Genomic DNA, 20,745 nt, shown 5'->3' with positions numbered 1-20,745 from the left:
ACCTGGATGCCAGCCCCAGGCCAGCAGGCTGACTTGAGTGCCTGTGCAGCACAGGGCACACGGACATCCCTGTGCAAGGAGGCCCTGCAAGGCACTGCCGCTCAGATGAGTATTGCCTCCTGCAAATGAGTCACGAAGCTTCGGTTCTCCTCTTCTTTCCTGTCCTAGAAGGGCAGAATGATGAGTGCTTTCTGCAGAAGGGAGCTGCTGCTATCAGAAATGGAGGCGGTTGCTGCAGGCATGGCACATCTAATCAGTTTTATTGATGGCTGTGCCATGTAAGCAAAACTTTTCCCTATGAGGCTGTGGGTATTAAAGATATTTGTAACGTACTTAGAGGAAGTGTAAAGTTCCTGTAGGAGACAAAGCAGGAATCCAATATTAATGCCTCTATTATCAGCAGATGCTTTGAAAAGACAGTTGTAACCTGTGGGTTCAATCATGCAGGGTGAATTCAGCACGTAGGTTGCCAGCATTTGCTGCTAATGCAGATGATGCCGAATACTGTCAGGAGCTAATCTGATGCATTGGTTTAATTTGTCCCTGACACAGAAATGATCAGAGGTGCGTGTGCTTGCAATCAGCGCTGCAGTCTGACACCCCAGGTGATGAATGATAACTCTCATCAGCCACCTGAAACTTTCACATGGAGTTGAGAGTTTTCTTCCCAATGCTCTGTTCGGAAACACGTTAAAGTCTGCTGAGCGTTTTACCTGTGCTGCAGGCACAGAAAGATTTACTTTCCCCTACTGCTCTCGTGCTCTTTCAATTCCTAGCCCAGGGTCTCTATGAATGCAATATGATATAAATACACAAGGGACTATAATAATTTTCTGTCAGTAAAATGCATGCTACATTCCCAGAGGTTGCTGGTGTCTGTGGAGGAGCTCTTGGGTTACTTGGGTTTTGCTTAGTTTAAGGCACGTGGGATTGGCAGTGAGTTCTGCAGTGTGATTTGGATCCTGGAGCACCTTGTCTGCAGCTCTGAGGAGGCTGGGACTGCCTCACGGCATTTGGCCAAGGTGGCCTCCTTTACAGAATGGATTGCTGACAGCGCCAGCCGTAATTAGGTTTTCTCTTTGACTTTTATTACTTCTAATTTAGCCAGTCTTATCAGGCTGAGATCTCCTGCAGTAGGTGTGCCTTAATGCTGGCTTGCAATGGGACGGCTGCTTAGGTTGTGTTGTGCCCTTGAAAATCCTACTGTGCTGTACTGTTGGTATTTATTTGTTTATTGTTCATTTTTGCCATTGACGAAGGACTTAAAATCCAATGAGAAGGTCAGGTTTGAAATGTGTCTTTTGCTGTTTGCGTGATTAAAACCACTAGAGAAACTACAAGTCTTTGAAGAATTCAGGCCCCAACCTATATGCAACACCTTGCACTCGGCCTTGTTGAACCAGGCCTCTGTGGGCGGCATCCCTTCCTTCTGTTGTGTCAATTACACCACAGAGCTTAGTGTCATCTGCATACTGGCTGACAGTACATTCAATCCCACAATCAATTCAGCAGTCTTTACAGAAGTTTGAGTGATGCTAATTAAGTTCTCTAAACTGACTTCACAAATGGCCACTAATAATGAGTTCCTCGTTCACTGACTGCAAGCTTTGCGATGTGACTTGCACAAGTACTTTTTGTCGACAGCTGCAACTGAAGACAGTTGATGCCATAGTCTGAATATAATATTAAATCCAATTTTAGGTGACACTGATGAGGCTTGAAAACAGGAGGACATGTTTTCCTTAGGCTTTCTGTGTGTCAGATCTCCACCTTTTAGTCTGTGTTAGTACGTGTTCTTTCACCTCACAGGCATTTAGGGAAAATAACTACTGGCAGCAAAACTCTGCAGCAATAGAGGTGATTTTCTCAATCACGCCCTAGGCAGTGTCATATAAACACCTGATCTGACCACTCTAACATCAGCATTACTTACCTTTTGAGCTTGACTACACAGCTTCGACGCTGAAGGAGTTTGGGGGAGGTTAGTGTTGATGTGAGCAGCTATGAGCAGTGACAGACTGTTTCTTGAGGGATGGTCACACTAGTTCACTCTAGTGGTGAATATGTGAAGAGCACATGTCAAAAGAAAGGCACGATATACGCTTTCCTTCACTTCAATCTTAATTCCTGGAAAAGAGTTTATCTGTGTAATTCTTCTCTCTTATGGGATGTGCATTAATGCACTGTTGAATTCATAATACACTGCATGTGTTTTACTTACAAATGCTTGGGGCAGGATGGGGTTCAACTAGAGGGTGATGTGAGCGCAAGGCTGCTGCTGACCATCTACAGATAGATAATCCTGGAGACCTCCCTGCTGATGAGAAGAGTTAATGCTAAAGGATGAGGATCTACAGAGCAGGATGGCAGTCAGCTTCCCGTTTGGCATCAAGGGCTGCCAAGCACAAGCCCTGGGAATTCATTTTCAGGCTCCTGAAGCTACCAGGTGGCTGACAGGGTCAGGCTGGGTTCTGCCCTCTGCCCTGGGATGGCTGGCTCTGCAGACGTGGGCACAGTCATGGATATGTCTTGTCTCCAAAGTGACTTTTGACATGGCCTCCCACAGGACTCTCATCTGAATGCTGAGAAACATGGGCTGGATGAAAGGCCTGGCAGGCAGATGGGAGGCCCTCTGACCTTCTGGACTCAAAAGTAAGCAATCAGCAACAGCTTGACACCAAGTGGCACAGCATGACAAGCAGGGTGATGCAAGGGGTCAGTATTATTCGATATCCCTGATCTTGGGTGATGAGCCAGCGTGCACCTTCAACTGTTGTGTGGGAGGCATTAAACTGTGCATTGGGCAGGGAAAGGCTTGCTGTGCTGGGTGACAGAACAGCACTGTGAAACCTGGGATCTTGGTCAGTGAAAACCTCGTGCAGTTTAGCAAGAAGTGCAGAGTTTAACACCTGGAGCAGGACAATCCTGGGCATCAGTACGGGATAGGGACCTACTAGCAAGCAAGTATGTGTCATATAAACTTACCTCCTTCTACTCCATTCAAATACTGTATGACCTCCACAGATCCTTCCCAACCATAGCTGCTATACAGTTATGGTCTGGGGAGGCAGTAAGCATATCTCTCCTCTCCTTACTTCTTGCTTTTGCTTTATCTGTGCTTCCTTTTTCTCTTGAAAACAGAAGTCTTATAGAGTGGGAGGAACCTATGGAACGTGCCTGTAACAATTCCATGAGAGAACCCATGCAGAAGGTGAAATGCTGGCCAGTTCCATCCACTGCAGATGTGCAGATGTGTTAGGGAGATTTCCTTGGCTGTCTGCTGCTAGCTTTTTCTCTCCAGGCAAGGAGCAGTGGTCTAAAACCTGAATGCAGGAAGTCCCATGCAAACATGTGGAAGAACTTCTTTATGGTAAGGGTGTCAGAGCCTGGAACGGGTTGCCCAGAGAGGCTGTATAATCTCCTTCTATGGAGATATTCACTACCTGTCTGGATGCCTACCCGTGCAACCCACCTTAGCAGCAGGGTCAGACTCCATTATCTCTTGAGGTCCCTTCCATCCCCTGCAATTCATCTGTGATTCAGTGATTCTCTCTCTCCAGCCTGCTTGGCATGCAAGTAGGGCTCATTGTAGGATCCCTTGGACCACAAACAAAGCAAGCTTACTTAGCTGTTCTCCTGACCTCCTTACCTTGTTTTCCACGAGCACCTCCTTACTCCTGCAATGTGATCTCCTGCTCACACGCTGTCTTCACAGTAACATGTACTGGGTGTGACGTGCTGAGCAATACGCAAACAGCAATTTCACTTCTCAGGAAGTTCCTCTGCCTTGACAGCTCATGCTGTTGACTCACGACAGATCTTTAACCTGGAGAACCACTGTTCCAGACCCAGTTTTTTTCTGGAGGACGGGACTCTGCTTTGCACCTGAGCTGCGCTGTGTGTGCGCTGTGTGTTTCAGAAGTATGCAGCGAGTGTTGGATGGCTGCTAAGTGTTGTATCGATTCACACCCACATAGCAACTGAGATGTGCAGCTTATGGTAGGAACACTAAACCCCCCTGTTTGTTCACAATCCGTTCACAGCTGCAGAAGCCACAGGGTATTTGCGTGAAGGCAATGAAACGTGCATGGCAAAAATCCTTGTAAATTGGTACCGCTTAGCTTCCACCATTATTGCTTTTTTAACCAATTGGGAAAGTCTTCTGGTTTCTGTTATGGGATGGGAGGGGGTCCAGAGTCAGATTCTGGAAACGAAGAGAGTTATTTTTATTAATTAAGAAAAACGATGTTTGAGTTCTAAATTAAATCAGAATAGTCTTAAGCTGCCCTGCTGTGAGTGCTTTTACACAGAACTTCTGGCAGAGAGACACCATTCCTATGCCCAATGTTTGCTATTTAGGCATGTATTCAGGGATTTCTGGTGAAGACAGGGCAATATTAATGCCTCTGTGCAAGCCCAAGTGAAATTTCACCCAAACTTGGGCATACAAATCCAAGACAGTCTGCGTCCAACCAGCATGAATGCACAAGGGCTAGAAAATATTGTGTTAGCATCTGCATCCTCATCTGGTTCTTATATAGTTTACTGGTTCGCTATGAGGAGTCTCTGTACTCATCTATTCTGACTTTCTGCATCATAAAGTCTTTAAACAGTATTTCTGAACTTATTCTGTGTTGACCAAAAGTGCACAATTAGGAAAGAGGAGGAGGAAGGAATCTGACCTGAATTTACAGAAGTCCATTAATAGAGAATTCAGTGCAGCCCTTAGTAAAATATCTCCGTGTTAATTACCTTCACAGTTAATTACCTTCAATTATCATCACAGTTACGTATTTAATATTTCTAGTCCAAGCTTTCTTCATGTACCAAAGCTTATGATGCCTCACTTTACTACAGCCAGGAGATTAAATGTGACATCAGTTCTGGCGTCAATGCTGCACCTCACCATAACAATCATCAGCACTGAGAAGAACTGGGACTGACGTGTCCTAGTGGGGTTTCTGCCGCCCCTGATTTTCTTCAGATACATCACAGCTTGTGTAACCTTCCACGGAGTAAGGCTCTGTTCTTGGCATGGTCTGCAGAAGCACTGTCTGATTTTCAACTTCTTCGACCGCATACGTCGGCCTCATGATATATGGGCTGAAGAGAAATGGAAAGGGAGACATGTAAACAATACTGCAGAGCTTTGTTTCTCCAGTATTGTTTCCACAGATTTGCTTTAAGAATCAAATTGGGCTGGCAGGAGGAGCTCTTTTATTCCCTTGTGGGAATAAAATGCTTGCCTGCTATGGAGAAGGCATTTAAATTTGCAGCTGTGTGGCAGCAACCTGTATCTTTCTGGAAATCACCTGCATTGATTCACCCTTAACAGCACTGTCACTTCTTCTCCTTGACCTTACAAAGGAGATGCAAGGATTAGATTTCCAGATGCTGTGAATCCCTTTCCTAGAGACCAGTCTGAATTTCAGTCTGAAGTGAGACATTTTGCTGGGCACAGGTTAGAGCACATTAGTCATGCAAGCGGCTGTAACCCATCATTGACATTTGTCTGTTACTCTACCTGGTTAGCTGACACCAACTCTGTGGTACTTGAAATCTGCTGACTTTACTGAAGGGTTGGGCTTGTTGTGCCACCTAGAAAAACAAGGAAGTCAAAAGACACCATTTAAATAAAGTTTATAAAGGATCTGAGCCAGTCCTGATGGGGAGAAGAGACATCTCAAATGGAAAAGAGTTTTGGAGCCTGTTGATGACTCATTTCATAAAACCAGAATATCAGCATGTGTACGTGTGATGAATAAAGGTAGATTATATATTCTGTACAGGTTGCTTGAGAGTAGGTTGGAAAATGACTTATTCTCAAGGTAATGTATAAATTAATGATCATAGAATCATAGAATGGCCTGGGTTGAAAGGGACCACAACGATCATCTGTTTTCAACCCCCCTGCTATGTGCAGGGTTGCCAGCCAACAGACCAGGCTGCCCAGAGCCACATCCAGCTTGGCCTTGAATGCCTCCAGGGATGGGGCATCCACAAAACTTCTTGGGCAACCTGTTCTAGTGCGTCACAACCTTCTGTGTGAAAAACTTCCTCCTAATCTCTAACCTAAACCTCCCCTGACTCAGTTTAAGACCATCCCCCTTGTCCTATCACTGTCCACCCTCGTAAACAGCCATTCCCTGCAGACAGCTATTAGTATTCTTCATTAGGACATTTAAAATACACCTCCTGGTTGTAGTTAAGAATAAGCACCATGCGCTTCTGGCTGATGACCTATGAGATACTACTCACATCACTGCATGAGTAGGAGAATGAGCTTTATGTATGAGCTACACACACCTCTGAAAGCTGCGCTTAGTTCTACTTAGCCCCATTTGCTACTCAGAATAAACTCTGCAGGAAATCTTAATGTCTTTAACAGATCTCATTCTAAATATCTCTGTGGAAGAGATTCTGAACGTGCTTTTACTCACTCTAATCTCTGCTGCATTCATTAAAAAAACACTTTGAATCTAAATGGCTACAAACTCACTATTTTTGTACTCTTTCCATTTCTGAGAGGTTTGCAATTCAGGAAGGCTGTACGTTAGCTAATTCACTGCAGTTGAAATTAATCACAGAAGTGCTTTTCCCTCCTTGTTTTACCTGTTTTTTTCTTTCCAAACCATTACTTTTAATTGAGGAGATGGTGATTATTACTCTGACATTTACTTTCCAGACTGTGCGATTCACAAAATACCCCTTTGTTTGTGACTGAGTTGAAACCTACATTTTACTTGCACGGTCCTTCTGGTAGACAGAGCTGCTTTCCTTGATTTCATACAAAGGGGCTGGCCTAACCTTTTGAAGTTTTACTCTTGGCTTCCTTAAAATCTGCATCAACCTTAGACCTGATCAGTCCTTGGCTGGATAACACCCTATTAATCTGGATGAAGTTGCTGAGTAAAGCAGCACGAAGGATCATCTTTGTTGCATCTGAGCCAAGCTGTGCACACGTAACCTTATATTTGGCTGCCAATTCCCTAACACGATTTTGCTTTTGTTTGGTAAGGAATGCGTGACTCCACCGAAGGTAGGTTATGAAAAAAAAAATCAAAGCAAGCATTTTAGCTCTTCTGTTCTTTCATCTTCTTGATTCTGAAGCTGCATTCAAAACAAATGGACATTCAAAGAGATCTCCCGACTATTTTGAAGAGTCTGTTGTGGTTCACCCTCCACAGTACTCCTACCATTTCAAGCACTTGCTTTCTCCAGCCTCCCCTTTCCCCGCTGCAGCCTTCTTCCTTCCTTTATTCTCATTCATCCCCTTCAGTTTCTAACCAGCCTACATGGAAAATGTCACTTCTTGCATCTGTCACCAACAGACTGGTCAGCCCCTCTCCACCTTTCTGCCTTCTCCTCATTTGCCTCCAAGCATGTCCAACGTACTTCCTAGAGCCACTGATATTGCTTTCCCCCAGATCTACTTTAGGTCTCTTCCAGACTGTTTTTGTACCCTACACAATATGTTTCATGCTATTACACCCTATCATCTCTAGAAGGTTTGTGACCATTGACTTTTGGTCCCCTTCCTTTCAGGTCCTTGTCCCTTCCATTCTTTCTGCAGAAGGGTTTGTCCCTCAGGGCTGCTCTTGGCTTTCCTATCTGCTGCCCCTTTGGACAGTGTCAGCCTCAAACACAGCTTTGACTTTTATCTTATTTCTCCCCACAGCTAAAAGAAAACATGATGTGTCCTCTTAACATCCTTTGGTGGATAGCTGGTCATGACTGAAAGGCCACATCTTTTCACACTTCCTCCCAGTTGCACTTCTTGTTACAAAGACCTCCTGCAACCTTGTTTTCCTAGTATCTGGCCCTGATGTTCAAGCGTTGTACAAATATATCCATTTCCTCCTGCTCCGTGTGTTCTACACAAGTTCTCATGTCTGTTCAACTTCCTGTGCTTTTCACCTCAGCACCTTCTGGAAAAATTCAGCACATTGGTTTTCATTACTGGAGCAGCGTGTACCAACTTTACCTTCTCAACTGAGGCCTTTGGATCCAGCTCCCTGTTCCAGTCCCCCAGTGACCATACAGTGATCTGCCTTGAACATTCATTTCCACAGCACGGCCTGCTGAGTGGAAAAACAGAAGGCTCTGACTCAGAAATACCCAGATTTGGAAAGGTTGATGGCCGCACCCCGTGGAACAGAATGGCTGACCTTTGCTGGTGCAGCTGCTCCGCTACATTGACCCAAAAGTGATATTTAGTCAAAGTATGAAAAGCCACTACGCTCTCCTTCCAACGTTGCCTTGGCCAAATAAGAAAAGAAAAAAGGACAAACACTCATTGTTCAGGAAGTGGAAACTTGCCTTGCCCCGCCTGCTCTTGATGGGCAAAGAATAACAGACCTTATTTTGCTTTGTTGTCTCCAGTTTGTACCTGCCAGCCTGCTGTGCATTTTGTAGCCCACAAAACTTTGCTGACCAGGTATGACATTTGGAGCTCTCTAATGTTTGAGCTGATTATAGCACTGAAGGTCAAATTGACTGGCACCCATCCTGAATGCCCTAGGAAGAATCACAGCAGAACTGTAGCATAGACTCCTGATGTTCCTGGAGTAGGGATGTGAGGAAAGAGATCATTAGTTTCCAAGGGGGAAAAAGACCTTGAGCTCCTCTCCATCTGTAGGATTGTGATTGGTTTTCTGCCTCAGCAGCATTGGATCTTCATAATGTTTTTCCCATCTGACCCACATTTATTTTTGTAAGCATAGTGTCCAGGTATTTTGGGAAAATGTGTCATATGCTGACTCACAGTAAAGAAGTGATCAAAACAGGACAAGAAAACGTTCTTTCAGGCAAAGCAGTGGTGTCCCATGTGTGCATTTAACTGATGTTATCCACCTTTCTCATGCTGGATTGCAAACAACCAAAAGCAGACCACAGCAGTGTGAGCAGGGCTGTGTGAAGCCCTCTTTCAACAGGGACTGCAACACAGGTATAAACATTTTTGCCTTTAGCTTTCTTGCAGAACCCCCTCAAGCTCAGTGGGAAAATGAGTCTCATTTATCCTGTGGTGGAGATTGCAATCAGAGGACTGTAAATTGCACTGCCACTGGCATCATCCTTCCCCACCCATTAGAAAATGGGCACTGATCTAAGAGCCTGGAGTGGCTTGCTCTGCACAGGAGCAATGTGAAGGGAATCCAGTAGTATATTTCAACTAATTGACTCCTTCTCCATCATCGGATGCGTTAATGATTTGTTGGACAGTTATCAAGCTGTTTAATCTTCAGCCCATGCAGGATGTCATTAGGAATAATACCTTTTGTACACGATCCATGTGTGTCACGCTGCAAGGACAGGATCCATCTCCCCACTGGGATGTTGCAAGGAAGGAGAAAAATGTCCAAAAAACAGTCCTAAGACAGTCCCATGACTCACAGCATCTGGATTAAAGGTATTCAACTTCTGCTGTGGGAAAGGGGGTAGTCTTAATTACGTTAATATCAATAGATTTTAGCGAGCACCTTTTTCATCACTGCACTACCCTACATTTTTCTTACAAGAATGAGGTTTCAGCAAGAAAAAAAAATCAAGGCTTTCTTTTTAAAAAGCAAAGCAGTGCTTACTGCTATTTATCTGGGGCAAATTCACTAAACTGACAAAGAATCTGGTAATAATAATCATCATACGGTGACCTTTTCTTTTGAAAGCTGGAAAGTTTTTGATAAATGAGGCAGTGATTAGGGAAAGAAAAGCAGTGCAGGGCTGGCTAGAAGAGCTGGGTTCCTCACTCAGCCGTGGGTTTTCTGTGTGCCAAAGTATAAGTCATTGAAAGCACGCCTTGGGAGTAGGACTGCTAATTGTACGGCTCTCTTATTCAGAGTGCTCATGCTGAGGCTCCAACTCTGAACTCCCAGTGCTTGCATCCAATCACAGCTGAAGCAAAGCTGTGCTTCTGACAGTCTATCTGACAAACGATCTTTGGAAATTCCAAGTGCTACGCACACAGGATCGAGTGGCCTGAGTTAGTGCCTGCTCTGAACTTAGTCCATCTGTACCTCACCTTTTCACATTACGGGGGGCAGTATGAATCCCCTTTGCCTCCTGTTGCTGAAAATGTAGCTGTGAGAGTATCTGTGAAATATTCCAACACAGTAGCCCTAAATTTTATAGTAAAACACAAAGGTAAATGTGTTACTGCGGCACAGTATGACTATTACAAATTAAAGGGTGTGAGGGACTGCGTGGTGATCATTGGGATCCCAATGGGAAGCCTATCAATGGAGCATCTTCTTCCCCGTGTCTTGTAGAGAAAATAGTATGGGATGAATTAAAAAAAAAATGTGACAGGTAAAGGAGAAGTAAAAGAGGCAAATTAAGTAAGCAAACACAGCCTTAATTATGCTGTATGCTAATTTTAGTATGTTTGACTTGACAACTTCAGTAACATTTTAGCATGGTGGCGATATTTGTGCGCTGATTATATCCTCACACGCCTTTCTAATTAAGCTGTTCCAAAACAGTTACAGACAGATTTCCTCCACAGGAACATCAAAACAAACTGGAGTTTAACACTTCAAACTATCTTGGAATAGAAATGTGCTAGAGGAATTGAACATGCCCTCCCGATATGTAAATGCTCTCATTTCTAAGCTGCTTCCTCCCCTCCTTTCCCCTTCAAGTATAATTCTACCCTGGAGGGAAATCTCGGGAAAGCCAGGCCTCAGGAAGAAGCTGAGAATTAGGCTGCATACTTAAAGGAAACCCAATGTCAACCCCAAAGAGTTGATCTGTGAATCAGAGGGGCACCTGGAATTCTCCCCTGGGAAAGCAGATGGACTTCTGTGACTGTGACTGTTACCTCCCCTATGAGGACAGACTGAAGGAGTTAGGCTTGTTCAGCCTGGAGAAGAGAAGTCTGCAGGGTGACCTCATTGCAGCCTTTCAATACCTGAAGGGAACCTACACCCAGGAGGGGAGTAAACTCTTTGAAAGAGCTGATAATAGCAGGACTAGGGGAAATGGATCCAAGTTGTAGGAGGGAAGATTTAGGTTGGATGTTAGGGGGAAGTTCTTTACTAGGAGAGTGGTTAGGCCCTGGAACAGGCCGCCCAGGGAGGTTGTGGATGCCCCGTCCTTGGAGGTGTTCAAGGCCAGGTTGGACAGGGCCCTGGGCAACCTGATCTAGTGGGTGTGTATGTTTGGTGGCCCTGCCAGGCAGGGGGGTTGGAACTACATGATCCTTGAGGTCCATCTTCCAACCCAGGTGATTCTGTGATTCTGTGTGCGTAGCCATTGATTTAGTGGCATGAGGCTACCCCTGGGTGGAAATACACCCATCACAGGATCAATAGTGCTGCTGACCAGGGGTACCTCTAACAAACTGCCACACAGGAGCTAGTGTGGGGTGAGGAGCATATATTTAAGCTGAGAAAGCTGGGAAAAGTTTTGCCATGTACATGTGCAGATCCTTCACCTCCTGCAGGAGGCAACGCTTCCAACCTACAGCTTTTCTGCTGGTGAAAACTGTAAGTTAGTAGTGGTGTTTTGATCGGCTTACAGAGGGTTTATGAGAAGTCCACTCAGTTCTGTGGCTGTTGTGATCTGTCACTCTCGGTTCATCCAGCAAGAGGCCATAAATCGCATGGCTGTGTCACGGGGCACCCATTCCAAGGGAACTTCCTGGCAGGTCTTTCCTACATCATGTACCTTGACCTCAGTTGAACAACCCGGGAATACTACCAACAATCCCAGTGAGAAGCATGAGTTTTGTAATTACAGACCACTGTTAGTTTTTGCTGTAGTTTCTTGCCTGCCATTCCTTCCTGTTTCTCAGGATCTCAGTCCTACACGCTAAGCAATAACAAGCACATAGATAAGTGCTTCACCTCTACTACCACTGTGCATCTTCTGTTGTCACCTTGCAAGCAGCAGCTCATTTTGCGGTCATCTTTCATACAATCATGGAATCATTAGGGCTGGAAAAGACCTCTCAGATCACCCAGTCCAACCAGCAGCCCACCCCCACCATGCCCACTGCCCACATCCCTCAGTGCCACAAACACACGGCTCTGGAACACCTCCAGGGACGGTGACTGCACCACCTCCCTGGGCAGCCTGTGCCACTGCAGCACTGCTCTTTGTGAGAGGAAATTGTTCCTAATATTCAACCTGAGAGTCCCCTGCCACAGCTGAAAGCCATTACCTCTCATCTTTTTCTAATCACATCACATTTGTCTCAGCAGACTAGTGAACTAAGGCACATATAACAGTGCACATAGCAAGGGAAGCTCACCCTGAAGCTGACACGGAAGGAAATTGTATTGAAAGACAGACTAGTATTTTAGATGGCTGTGCTCTCCCCATGCAAAATGTTGCCCTTGGGCTTCGGTGGCAAGCAGTTCTCTATGAGTCAGGGGTAAGAAGGGAAAGCTGCCACACTGAGTCAGTCAAGAATGGGAGTGAGGTAATTTTGTCCCTTCGCAAACAGCTGCCTTCAGAAAACCAGAGGCTGCATACCAGGAGACTGTCAATAGTGCTGCTAAATAAAGCAGTTCCCTCCTTTGGGAAAAGGTGCTGCAGTGCCTGCTGATTGCTTATGAGCAGAGGACAAGGGCCACCCGGCAGGTAGCAGCATACACAGCAGCATGCTGGCTGCCCAGCTGGCCCCACTTGATACTGCTGGCTGAGCTGGTGCCACCATGCTGCACTGTCATGCAGTGAATAAAGGGCTGTCACGCAGCAGCTGGGACACGTGGGGTGAAACAACGTGGCCGGACGCGCTCACCTTCTGCCTGCATTCACAGGAGGGCTGCAGGGAGGTTCCCAACATGAACTGGATGGGGCAATCAGCAAAAACGCTGCTGCTTTTCATCAGGGTCCCAGGAAGCAGAGGTGGGGTGGCTCAAGGGGCGAGCCCAAATTTACTCATCCTTCCACATTCCTGAGACCTGGCCTTGATGTAGTAGAGCAGAACCAGGCATATTTGTTGTGTCTTTTATGAATAAAGGCCTCAGTATACTTTGATAACATGGCAATGGGATTGATGCCATCTTATCTCAAAGTGAAGATGCCAAGATATGAAATCATAGAATCACTAGGGCTGGAAAACACCTCATGTAGTCCAACCGTCAGCCCACCCCCACCATTCCCACTCACATCCCTCAGTGCCACATCCACACGGTTCTTGAACACCTCCAGGGACAGTGACTCCACCACCAACCTGGGCAGCCTGTGCCACTGCAGCACCGCTCTTTGTGAGGAGAAATTCTTCCTAAAACCCATCCTGAACCTCACTTGGTGCAACTTGAGACCACCACCTCCTACCCTATCTCTGTTACCCATGAGAAGAGGCTGACCCCCGCCTCTCCACAACTTCCCTTCAGGCCGTTATAGAGAGTGATGAGGTCTCCCCTGAGCCTCCTCTTCTCCAGACTGAACAATCCCAGCTCCCTCAGCCGCTCCCCATAAGACTCGTGCTTCAGACCCCTCACAGCTTCACTGACCTTCTCCGAGCACACTCCAGAGCCTCAATGTCTTTCTTGTAGTGAAGGGCTCAAAATTGAACATGCTACTTGAGGTAAGGCCAGAGCTGAGTACAGAGAGACAAAAGCATCCCAGCTCCTGCTGGATGCACTATTTCTGATACGAGCCAGGATGCCGTTGGCCGTCTTGGCCACCTGGGCACACTGCTGGCTCATGTTTAGCCAGCGATCAACTAACGCCCCCAGAATGATGAAGTAGCAGCACAATGTGGAGGTCAGTTTTTGGATGGCAACAGCAGTCAAGCATCAAGCCAGACATCACTGCTCAGACAACCACCACCAGAAACATTAACTGTACAGAACGGGCAAGGCCAAGAGGCAGTGGGGCTGCAGACCAAAGCCACGGGTGGAGGCGCGGTGACAGGTCCTCACTCAGGCCTTGCAGCCTCACAGAAGGAAGGCAGAAACCACAGCAACCTCCCCGGTGCAGCTGCAGCCCAACTGGAAACGGTGCTGCTCCTTGCGCTGTCAGGCTCCCGTTCCTCAGAACGGTTTGTTTACAGCTGTGTCTAAAATAAACGTTGCCTACATTTTCTTTTTTTTTTTTTTTCCCTCCTTCTTCTTCTTTTTTTTTTTTACTCCTGTTATTCCTGCGGAGCAAGTTGGATTCCTTTCTGACTCACGCATGATTAACTAACTTCCAGCTGCATTATCTTTATTGTTGCTGCCGATGCGCCAGCCAGCGCACAGCACGACGCGCAGACCCCAAGCTGCGCTGGCAGGGCTGCCGCTTACAGAAAAGGATTTTTTCTGAGAGCCGGGGCTCGGCGATTTATTGTTATTGTGTTGTGGGTTTTATTTGCTTCATTATTATCTTTTTCTTCAGGCGAGCACACGTGCTCGGCTCTCTCGGGAAGCGGAGCGCACCCTTCCCCTGCGCAGCTGCCCCACACCGGGCGTTACAACGAGCCCAGCCCGTGCAGAGCGCGGCTCCCCGCGGCGGAGCAGCCCAGCCTCGGGACTCGAGCCTGAGGGCCGGCGGGTAAGGCCGAAGCGGCCCCAGAGCCCGGCACCGGATAAGCGGGAAAGGGAAGGAAGAGGCCGAGCCCAACGGGAGCCGCTCGGCGGCGAACGGTCACCTGGAGCACCGCCCGGCCGGGCCGCCCCTCGCGAGCTATCGCTGCGAGCCGCCCCCGCCTCCGGCCGCCCGCCGCCCGGGAGCCGCCCCCCGCCGCCGCGGCGCGGCCCGCCCCCGGCCCGCCTTCCCTTCCCGTCGCCGTCCCCTCCCAGGAAGGAGCCGGAGTCGGCGGCGCCGCGGGCCCGGCATGGAGTAGGACGGCCCGGGGCCGGCGGCGCCGCGCGGCATGGAGCTGGGCCCGGGGCCCTGCGCGCTGCCCGCCGGGGCCGGCGCCGGGAGCGGTTCGGGCGGCCCGTGCTCCGAGATGCTGCAGGTGGCCGAGGAGGCCTTCCGCGGCGGCAACTTCGAGCTGGCGGCCGAGATCTACGGCTCGGAGCTGGCCGAGCTGCCGCAGCCCGAGCGGGGCCTGTGCCTCCGGCGCGCCGACGCGCTGGCGCGGGCCGGCCGCATGGCCGAGGCGCTGGACGCCTACGGCGTGGCGGCGCGGCTGGCGCGGCTGCGGCCCGAGGAGCTGCGGGAGCTGGCCGAGAGCTTGGCGCTTAGCATCCGCGACAAGGAGCTGCGCCTGCCGCCCCTGCCGCTCGGCTCCTCGGGCGGCGGAGCCGAGGGCGAAGCGCTGGGAGACCCGGCCTGCTGCCGTCCGCCGGAGCTCTTCGCCTGCCCGCTGTGCCGGCGGCTGCTGTGCGAGCCCGTCACCCTGCACTGCGGGCACACCCACTGCCGCCGCTGCGCCGAGCCCGGGGACTGCGGCCGCTGCCACCGGGCGCGCCGCCCCGCCGAGCCCTCCGCCGCCCAGCCTCAGCCGCCCGCCGCCCGGCCGCGGGTCAACGTGGTGCTGGGCAACCTGCTGCAGAAGTGGTTCGGCGCCGAGAGCCGGGCGAGGCGGCTGCGCGCCGAAGGGGACGAGCTGCGGGAGCGGCAGGAGCTGCCGGCCGCGCTGGAGAAGTACGACCAGGCGCTGGAGATGGGTGAGCGGCGGCCGGGGGGTGGGGGTGGGGGGCGCGGCCGGGGACGGAGGAGCCCGCCGGGAGGGGGGGGGGAGAACCGGGAGCGGGAAGGAGTTCCGGCCGCAAGTTTGGAGAACGAGCCCTCCCCGCGGTCGCCCGGCGGGGAGCTGCTATTTTTGTCCCGAGGTTATTTTGGTCCCCGCTCGGAAGGTGTCTCGCGTTGAGCCGCCCGCAGTCGATGACTCATTATGCAGCATTTCTAGAAAATCCCCTCTCGTGTTTGTGGGGGGAACCGTCTTCCACGGAAGCGTGAGCGGCCGCGTTGCCGTCCGGCTGCGGCGTGGCCCCGTCTCTGGTGGCCGCCGTCCGCGGGCGCTCGGCTCGGTGCGTGCCGCTGCGCTTCCAGCCGGACGCGGCCATCGAAAGCGTTCAGTAACGTATAAATAGGTGGGAAGGCTCGGGTTGTTTTTTGTCTTAACGCCGTGTCAGGATAAATCAGCGTTGTGACTTGTGGAGAGCATCGGCCCGTGTTTTGAATGTAACCTCTTTAGACAATTTCACCTCCTTAGGTTTTGTTTGTGCTTGGCGTTCTCGGAGGAGCGGGGGTTTAAATGAAGGGCCCCGCGGAGGGGGGGAGCAGCCTTGGTTGCCTGTAGGAGGTGGGTCCTCTGTATTGGTTGTAGCCTCGTAGTAGCACGGTGTATGGGCGTAGGCACGGGGCTGGGAGCTGGGATCCCTGCACGGCCCCCCCCCCCTTCCCCGCCATAGACGTCTGCTTTGGTGGGGGGAGGGAGGAGAGCCAGCCACCGTGGCGTTACGGAGGCGAAATCCTACGGGCAGATCTCGCCGAGACGAATGAAACGTGAAGAAAGAGGCATTCCTCCTCGGTGGAGGAGATCCTTCCCTTCCTTTGAGCGGAACCTCGTCCCTCGCCCCCACCTTCCGTTGTCTCGGCGAGGGGCTGAGGCTTTTGGCTTTGTTCTGTGCTGATGAACAGCACGTTGCTATACCCGGATACGGGCTTTTTCCTCGCCACAGCTCTTGGTTGGCAGTGGGAAGCCGAGGGCTGCGTGTGGCACGGCTGGTCCGGCTGCTCGTGGCTCCTCCACAGCCCGCGCTCACAGTAAAACTATTACATGGTTTAGCTGAAGTAATCTCTGGTAAAGTAGGGCAGGACGGAGAGCTTGGGAAGGAAGGTGAAGCGGAGGGAGGGGAGAGGCTCAATGTAGGTCACAGGGAGTTTTTAGCAAGGCAGCCTCTAAAAAAGATATAATAATGATAATGATGATGCTAAAACATAGCAGGGGGTGCAGGAGAGGGAGGTGTGGCAGCAGCGTGCTCGGTGCTGCTCTGTGCATGGTGACCCAGGGGGATGCAGCATGCCTGTCCCTGCAGCACGTCCTCCAGCCCTGGCTGCATGCCTCAGGGTCCTGAGGTAATGCCGTCACCATGACTTATCCCTGTGAGAATAACAGCGGGCATCTTGCTGGCTTTCAGAACCCTAACACCGGGGGTAACTGCCTGTTTGCAGATCCCTCCTGATGAAGGGCAGCCCCCCTCCGCAACCCACAAGGCTGCAAACTCCAGTCATGTCTTCTCAGGCTATGGTTGTGCCTAGGCCAAGCTGCCATCAGAGCCATGGGGGTTTTAAGCCTCTTTTACCTCCATTGCTGCTGGGGGTCATGGCAGTGCGGATCTCCATGGCTTTTCAGAAACAGGAATGGAGGCAGGAGGGCATGTGGGTTCTATGTACCCTTCAATGAGGAAGACTCCAGGCCTCTTGATCTGCAGCTCAGTGAGATTTTACTCCCCTTTCCCTGCAGCAGGTGACTGGGTGTGACATTTGTAACATTAAAGTGAGCTTTCCCTTAGCAGTTGGGTTTTCTTGTGGCCTCTTGTCATCCCATCTGCACTTTGATCCTTGGGGTGCTTCAAGTGTGCTGTAGTTCTCTTCTTCCCAGCAGGATTTGGAGTACCTGCTCTTCATTTCAGATAGGAAAAGAACCTTCACACCTTCAAGGTGGTGGCTGTACCCAGTGGAACTAATCAGTCTCGCTTAGTCTTAACCCATCACCTCAGCTATGTTTGTCCTTCTGTCCTTACCTATCAAGTTTGCAGTGCCCCCACTGCTTCTGTCTTTGTTCTGAAGGATTCTGCTGGGAGTTCTGTTACTGTTTGCAAGAAAATTGGCTTTATGATTTGATCCTCTCGGCCCTCTTGAGAAGGCCCCAGTTTGGTCATCTCCACCGCTTACGCCAAGCGGCTGCTGCTTTCACTGCCACAGACGTTAGAATAGGTCTCTGTTGTTGCAAGGTATCTAATTACCGTTTCTTCAAAGCAAGCACGTGTCTGGCCACTTGAAAGGAAGCATTTGTTTCCATCTGGATCACGCTCAGTGCCAAGCTTTGTGCCGCGCAGCCATCACAACATCCAATGTTGCCATTTGGGCAATACCCAGCACTCTGGCTGCTCCCCAAGCGCGCTAAGTGGGGGTACCAGAGGTGGGTTTCCCTCCCTACCACCCCTCAATTTATTCTCTTCTCTTGCTGGTCTTGTGGACGTGTACAAAACTGTCTGGGAGCAGTACAGGTGTGTGCGTGCTTAGAGAATGAGGATGGCTGGATTTCAGTGATAAATGAACAGGCATTTTGTGGATGAACATATAGGTTTTATTTTGTTCTTGTCCTTCCAGAGAGCAAATTGTAATTACAGTGGTAGCAGGTGGCTGTCCCTTAACAGGGAAGATAATAAGTAAGGCTTTCCCCAGGTAAGGTGCCTAGCTCTGTATGGCTGAAGACTGCATCACAGCAGGGGAAGGGACATGGCTACACTGTTCGTTCTTGGGGAGCAGTATTTATCAAAAAACAGCCTGTTTTGTGCAGACCAGGCACAGGAGCTCATTGCACATTTAGTGCTGTAGTCTGCTGGCATTAAAATTAGATTCAGCACGGATCTGAAGGAGACTATGCTCTTCTCAGGGTGAGAGCGTGCTAGTAAGCAAATAAACACAGAGACCATAAGGGGATTTGGGTACTGGTGACTCATTCCTTCAGCTGCCGATCCTCTGTGCCTTTTTTCCTACTGAGGCAGCCTATTAGCATCCCATGCCTTTCCTGTAAATAAGCCTACAAACGCCTTCTCAGAGTGTGTGGCTGCCTCCTGCACTAGCTTCAGCAGAACTGGGTTTCTTCTGGGGGATTGCTGATGCACATATCCATTCAGATTGCCCAGCTTCTTTATTTTTATCCCCCTCAAGTGGCTCAGAATAAGTCTAAAGGAGATTGCTGAGGCTGAAGACCATGGTGGAGTTAAGGATGGATTAGTATGGATACAAGGGGGCTTTTTCCTTCCCAAGCACGTAGAGAGGTTCACTTTGCCCACACATCTCCATTTCCAGTGGATGAAGGGCCAAAAGAGAGGAGATAAGTGCAGATGGAGTCTACCAACAATGTTGGAGGTGGAGTGCTGGAAGGAGTGCTGCCACTTCCATCTCTGGGGTGGAAACTAGCATGCTGGCCCTGAGAAATGGGGTGGCATTTGGAGCATGGCTATAAACAAAACTAGGTGCTCTCCTGGGCTTTGGTGGCAGGAGGACGCTCAGCCTCTCTTGAGCGAACCTCAGTGGAGAGAGGTTTCTTTTCCCTTCCTTTCATCTCAGTGGTGGTTGACCAGAAATTGGCCCAGTCCAAAAGAAAAATTAATGCAGCCACTCAGCAGTAATTTGTTTTGTGGTGAAGCCATTCATGGAAACTTATTTGGCGCCCAATGAATTTTCCCTTAATAAGAATTCAATTACAGGGGGGAATAGCGAGCTGGGAGGCAGTGGAAGAGTGGCATAAAGGGACTATTGAAGACAGCGTATCAGGCAAGACGTGCCTGTTCTCCAGCAGCCATAGCCTTTTAGGACAGCTGTTGAGTGCTAGGCCCTGAACCTCTACCTTGTGCACTGCTTTCTGTAGTACAGTGTGGTTCATGTGCTGCGCTGTGTCCTCTCTGCCTGCACAGAGCATCAAGGGTGCAAGCAGTCTTGGCCTTCTTGGAGTCACAGTGATAGGGTATCCCAAGTTGGAAAGGACCCACACCAACAACTGTCCAGCTCCCAACTCCTCAAAGTACCACCCAAAATGCAAACTCTATGTCTGAGACTGGTGTCCAAACACCCCTTGAACTCCAGCACTCAGGGCCGTGCCCACAGCCCTGTGCATCCCGTTCCATGCCCACCGCCCTGTGGTGCAGCCCCTTTCCCTGCCCCCCAGCTGCCCCTCCCCTGACAGCTCCATGCGATTCCCTCGGGCCCTGTCGCTGTCACACAGAGCAGAGCTCAGCGCTGCCCCTCCGCTCCCTGTGAGGAGCTGCAGCCGCCATCAGGCCTCCCCTCAGCCTCCTCTTGTCCCATTGCATTGCATCTCCCTCCCCTATTATGTTTGTTCATGGCAGTGTTTTTGCATATGAATTCAGTTCTATTACACTCTGCACCCTTCCCCCTTAACATAGTTTTACATCAGTACTGAGGATGAACATCTGCATTTTCACTGACACTGGCTTTCAAGCTTAAATCTGTTAACAATATGCAGATTTTGGAGCCCGAACTTAGCTTGCTGAAGAACAGCTCATCTGTTCCAGAGTGTGGGGCAAGTGTGAATTGCCCATTTCCCAGCTGTGAAGGAGCTGCTAGCAATTTTTGTCTGATTTTGTAGGCTGAGTGTGACTTTACATCAGTTGCAGTTAAATAGGAAGGGGGGAAAAAAATCTGAATAGAAAATAAGTGTCTTGCTTTGTCCTTTGACCTTCCATACAGACTTTATTTTAGGTGATCTCTCAGTAGAACTTGATTCCAAAACAGCTGCCATGGATGTTCCTGCCAGGAAAAGCTAAGTTGTGTGGGACTGTTGCTTTCCCAAGGAGCACAGTGTGAATGAACTTCCACCGGAACATTCCTGGTGTCTGGTTGAACGCTTGTAGTAGTGAGTAAAAAAGGCTATGGGCAAATGATCCCCAAAGTGATTTGTTAGGGTGTTTATTTTCCAAGCCCGCATCCAAGTTTGTTTTTTAGATTTGAGGAAGAAAGATAATGACAATTCTTGGTCAGCTTCCTGTTGCTGTCATATCATAGGAGCAGAGGGGGTGAGAGATTGGCCACTTCGGTCAAGATCAGAAGAAGCAGAGAGCTGCAAAGTCCCCTGTGTGTCTGCATGGGGAAGCTGTGCTTAAATGTTCTATA

The 20,745-nt window shown here is 49.5% G+C and overlaps 1 protein-coding gene across 2 annotated transcripts in view; it reads left to right on the top strand.

The window, feature by feature from the left end:
• The first annotated feature begins 14,760 nt into the window (after positions 1-14,760).
• Positions 14,761-20,745, top strand: part of LONRF2 (LON peptidase N-terminal domain and ring finger 2) — a 32,972-nt gene continuing 26,987 nt past the window's right edge. For both annotated transcript variants that reach the window (XM_072349505.1, XM_072349497.1), the window contains exon 1: positions 14,761-15,545. In XM_072349505.1, coding sequence (XP_072205606.1) covers positions 14,804-15,545 — 742 coding nt within the window. In that variant the 5' untranslated portion in view covers positions 14,761-14,803. The remainder of the gene's footprint in view (positions 15,546-20,745) is intronic.

Source organism: Excalfactoria chinensis, chromosome 1 (genome assembly GCF_039878825.1).
Source record: "Excalfactoria chinensis isolate bCotChi1 chromosome 1, bCotChi1.hap2, whole genome shotgun sequence".
NCBI lineage: Eukaryota > Metazoa > Chordata > Aves > Galliformes > Phasianidae > Excalfactoria > Excalfactoria chinensis.
The sequence above is the reverse complement of the archived record's forward strand: the minus strand, read 5'-3'. Positions and strand labels throughout refer to the sequence as shown.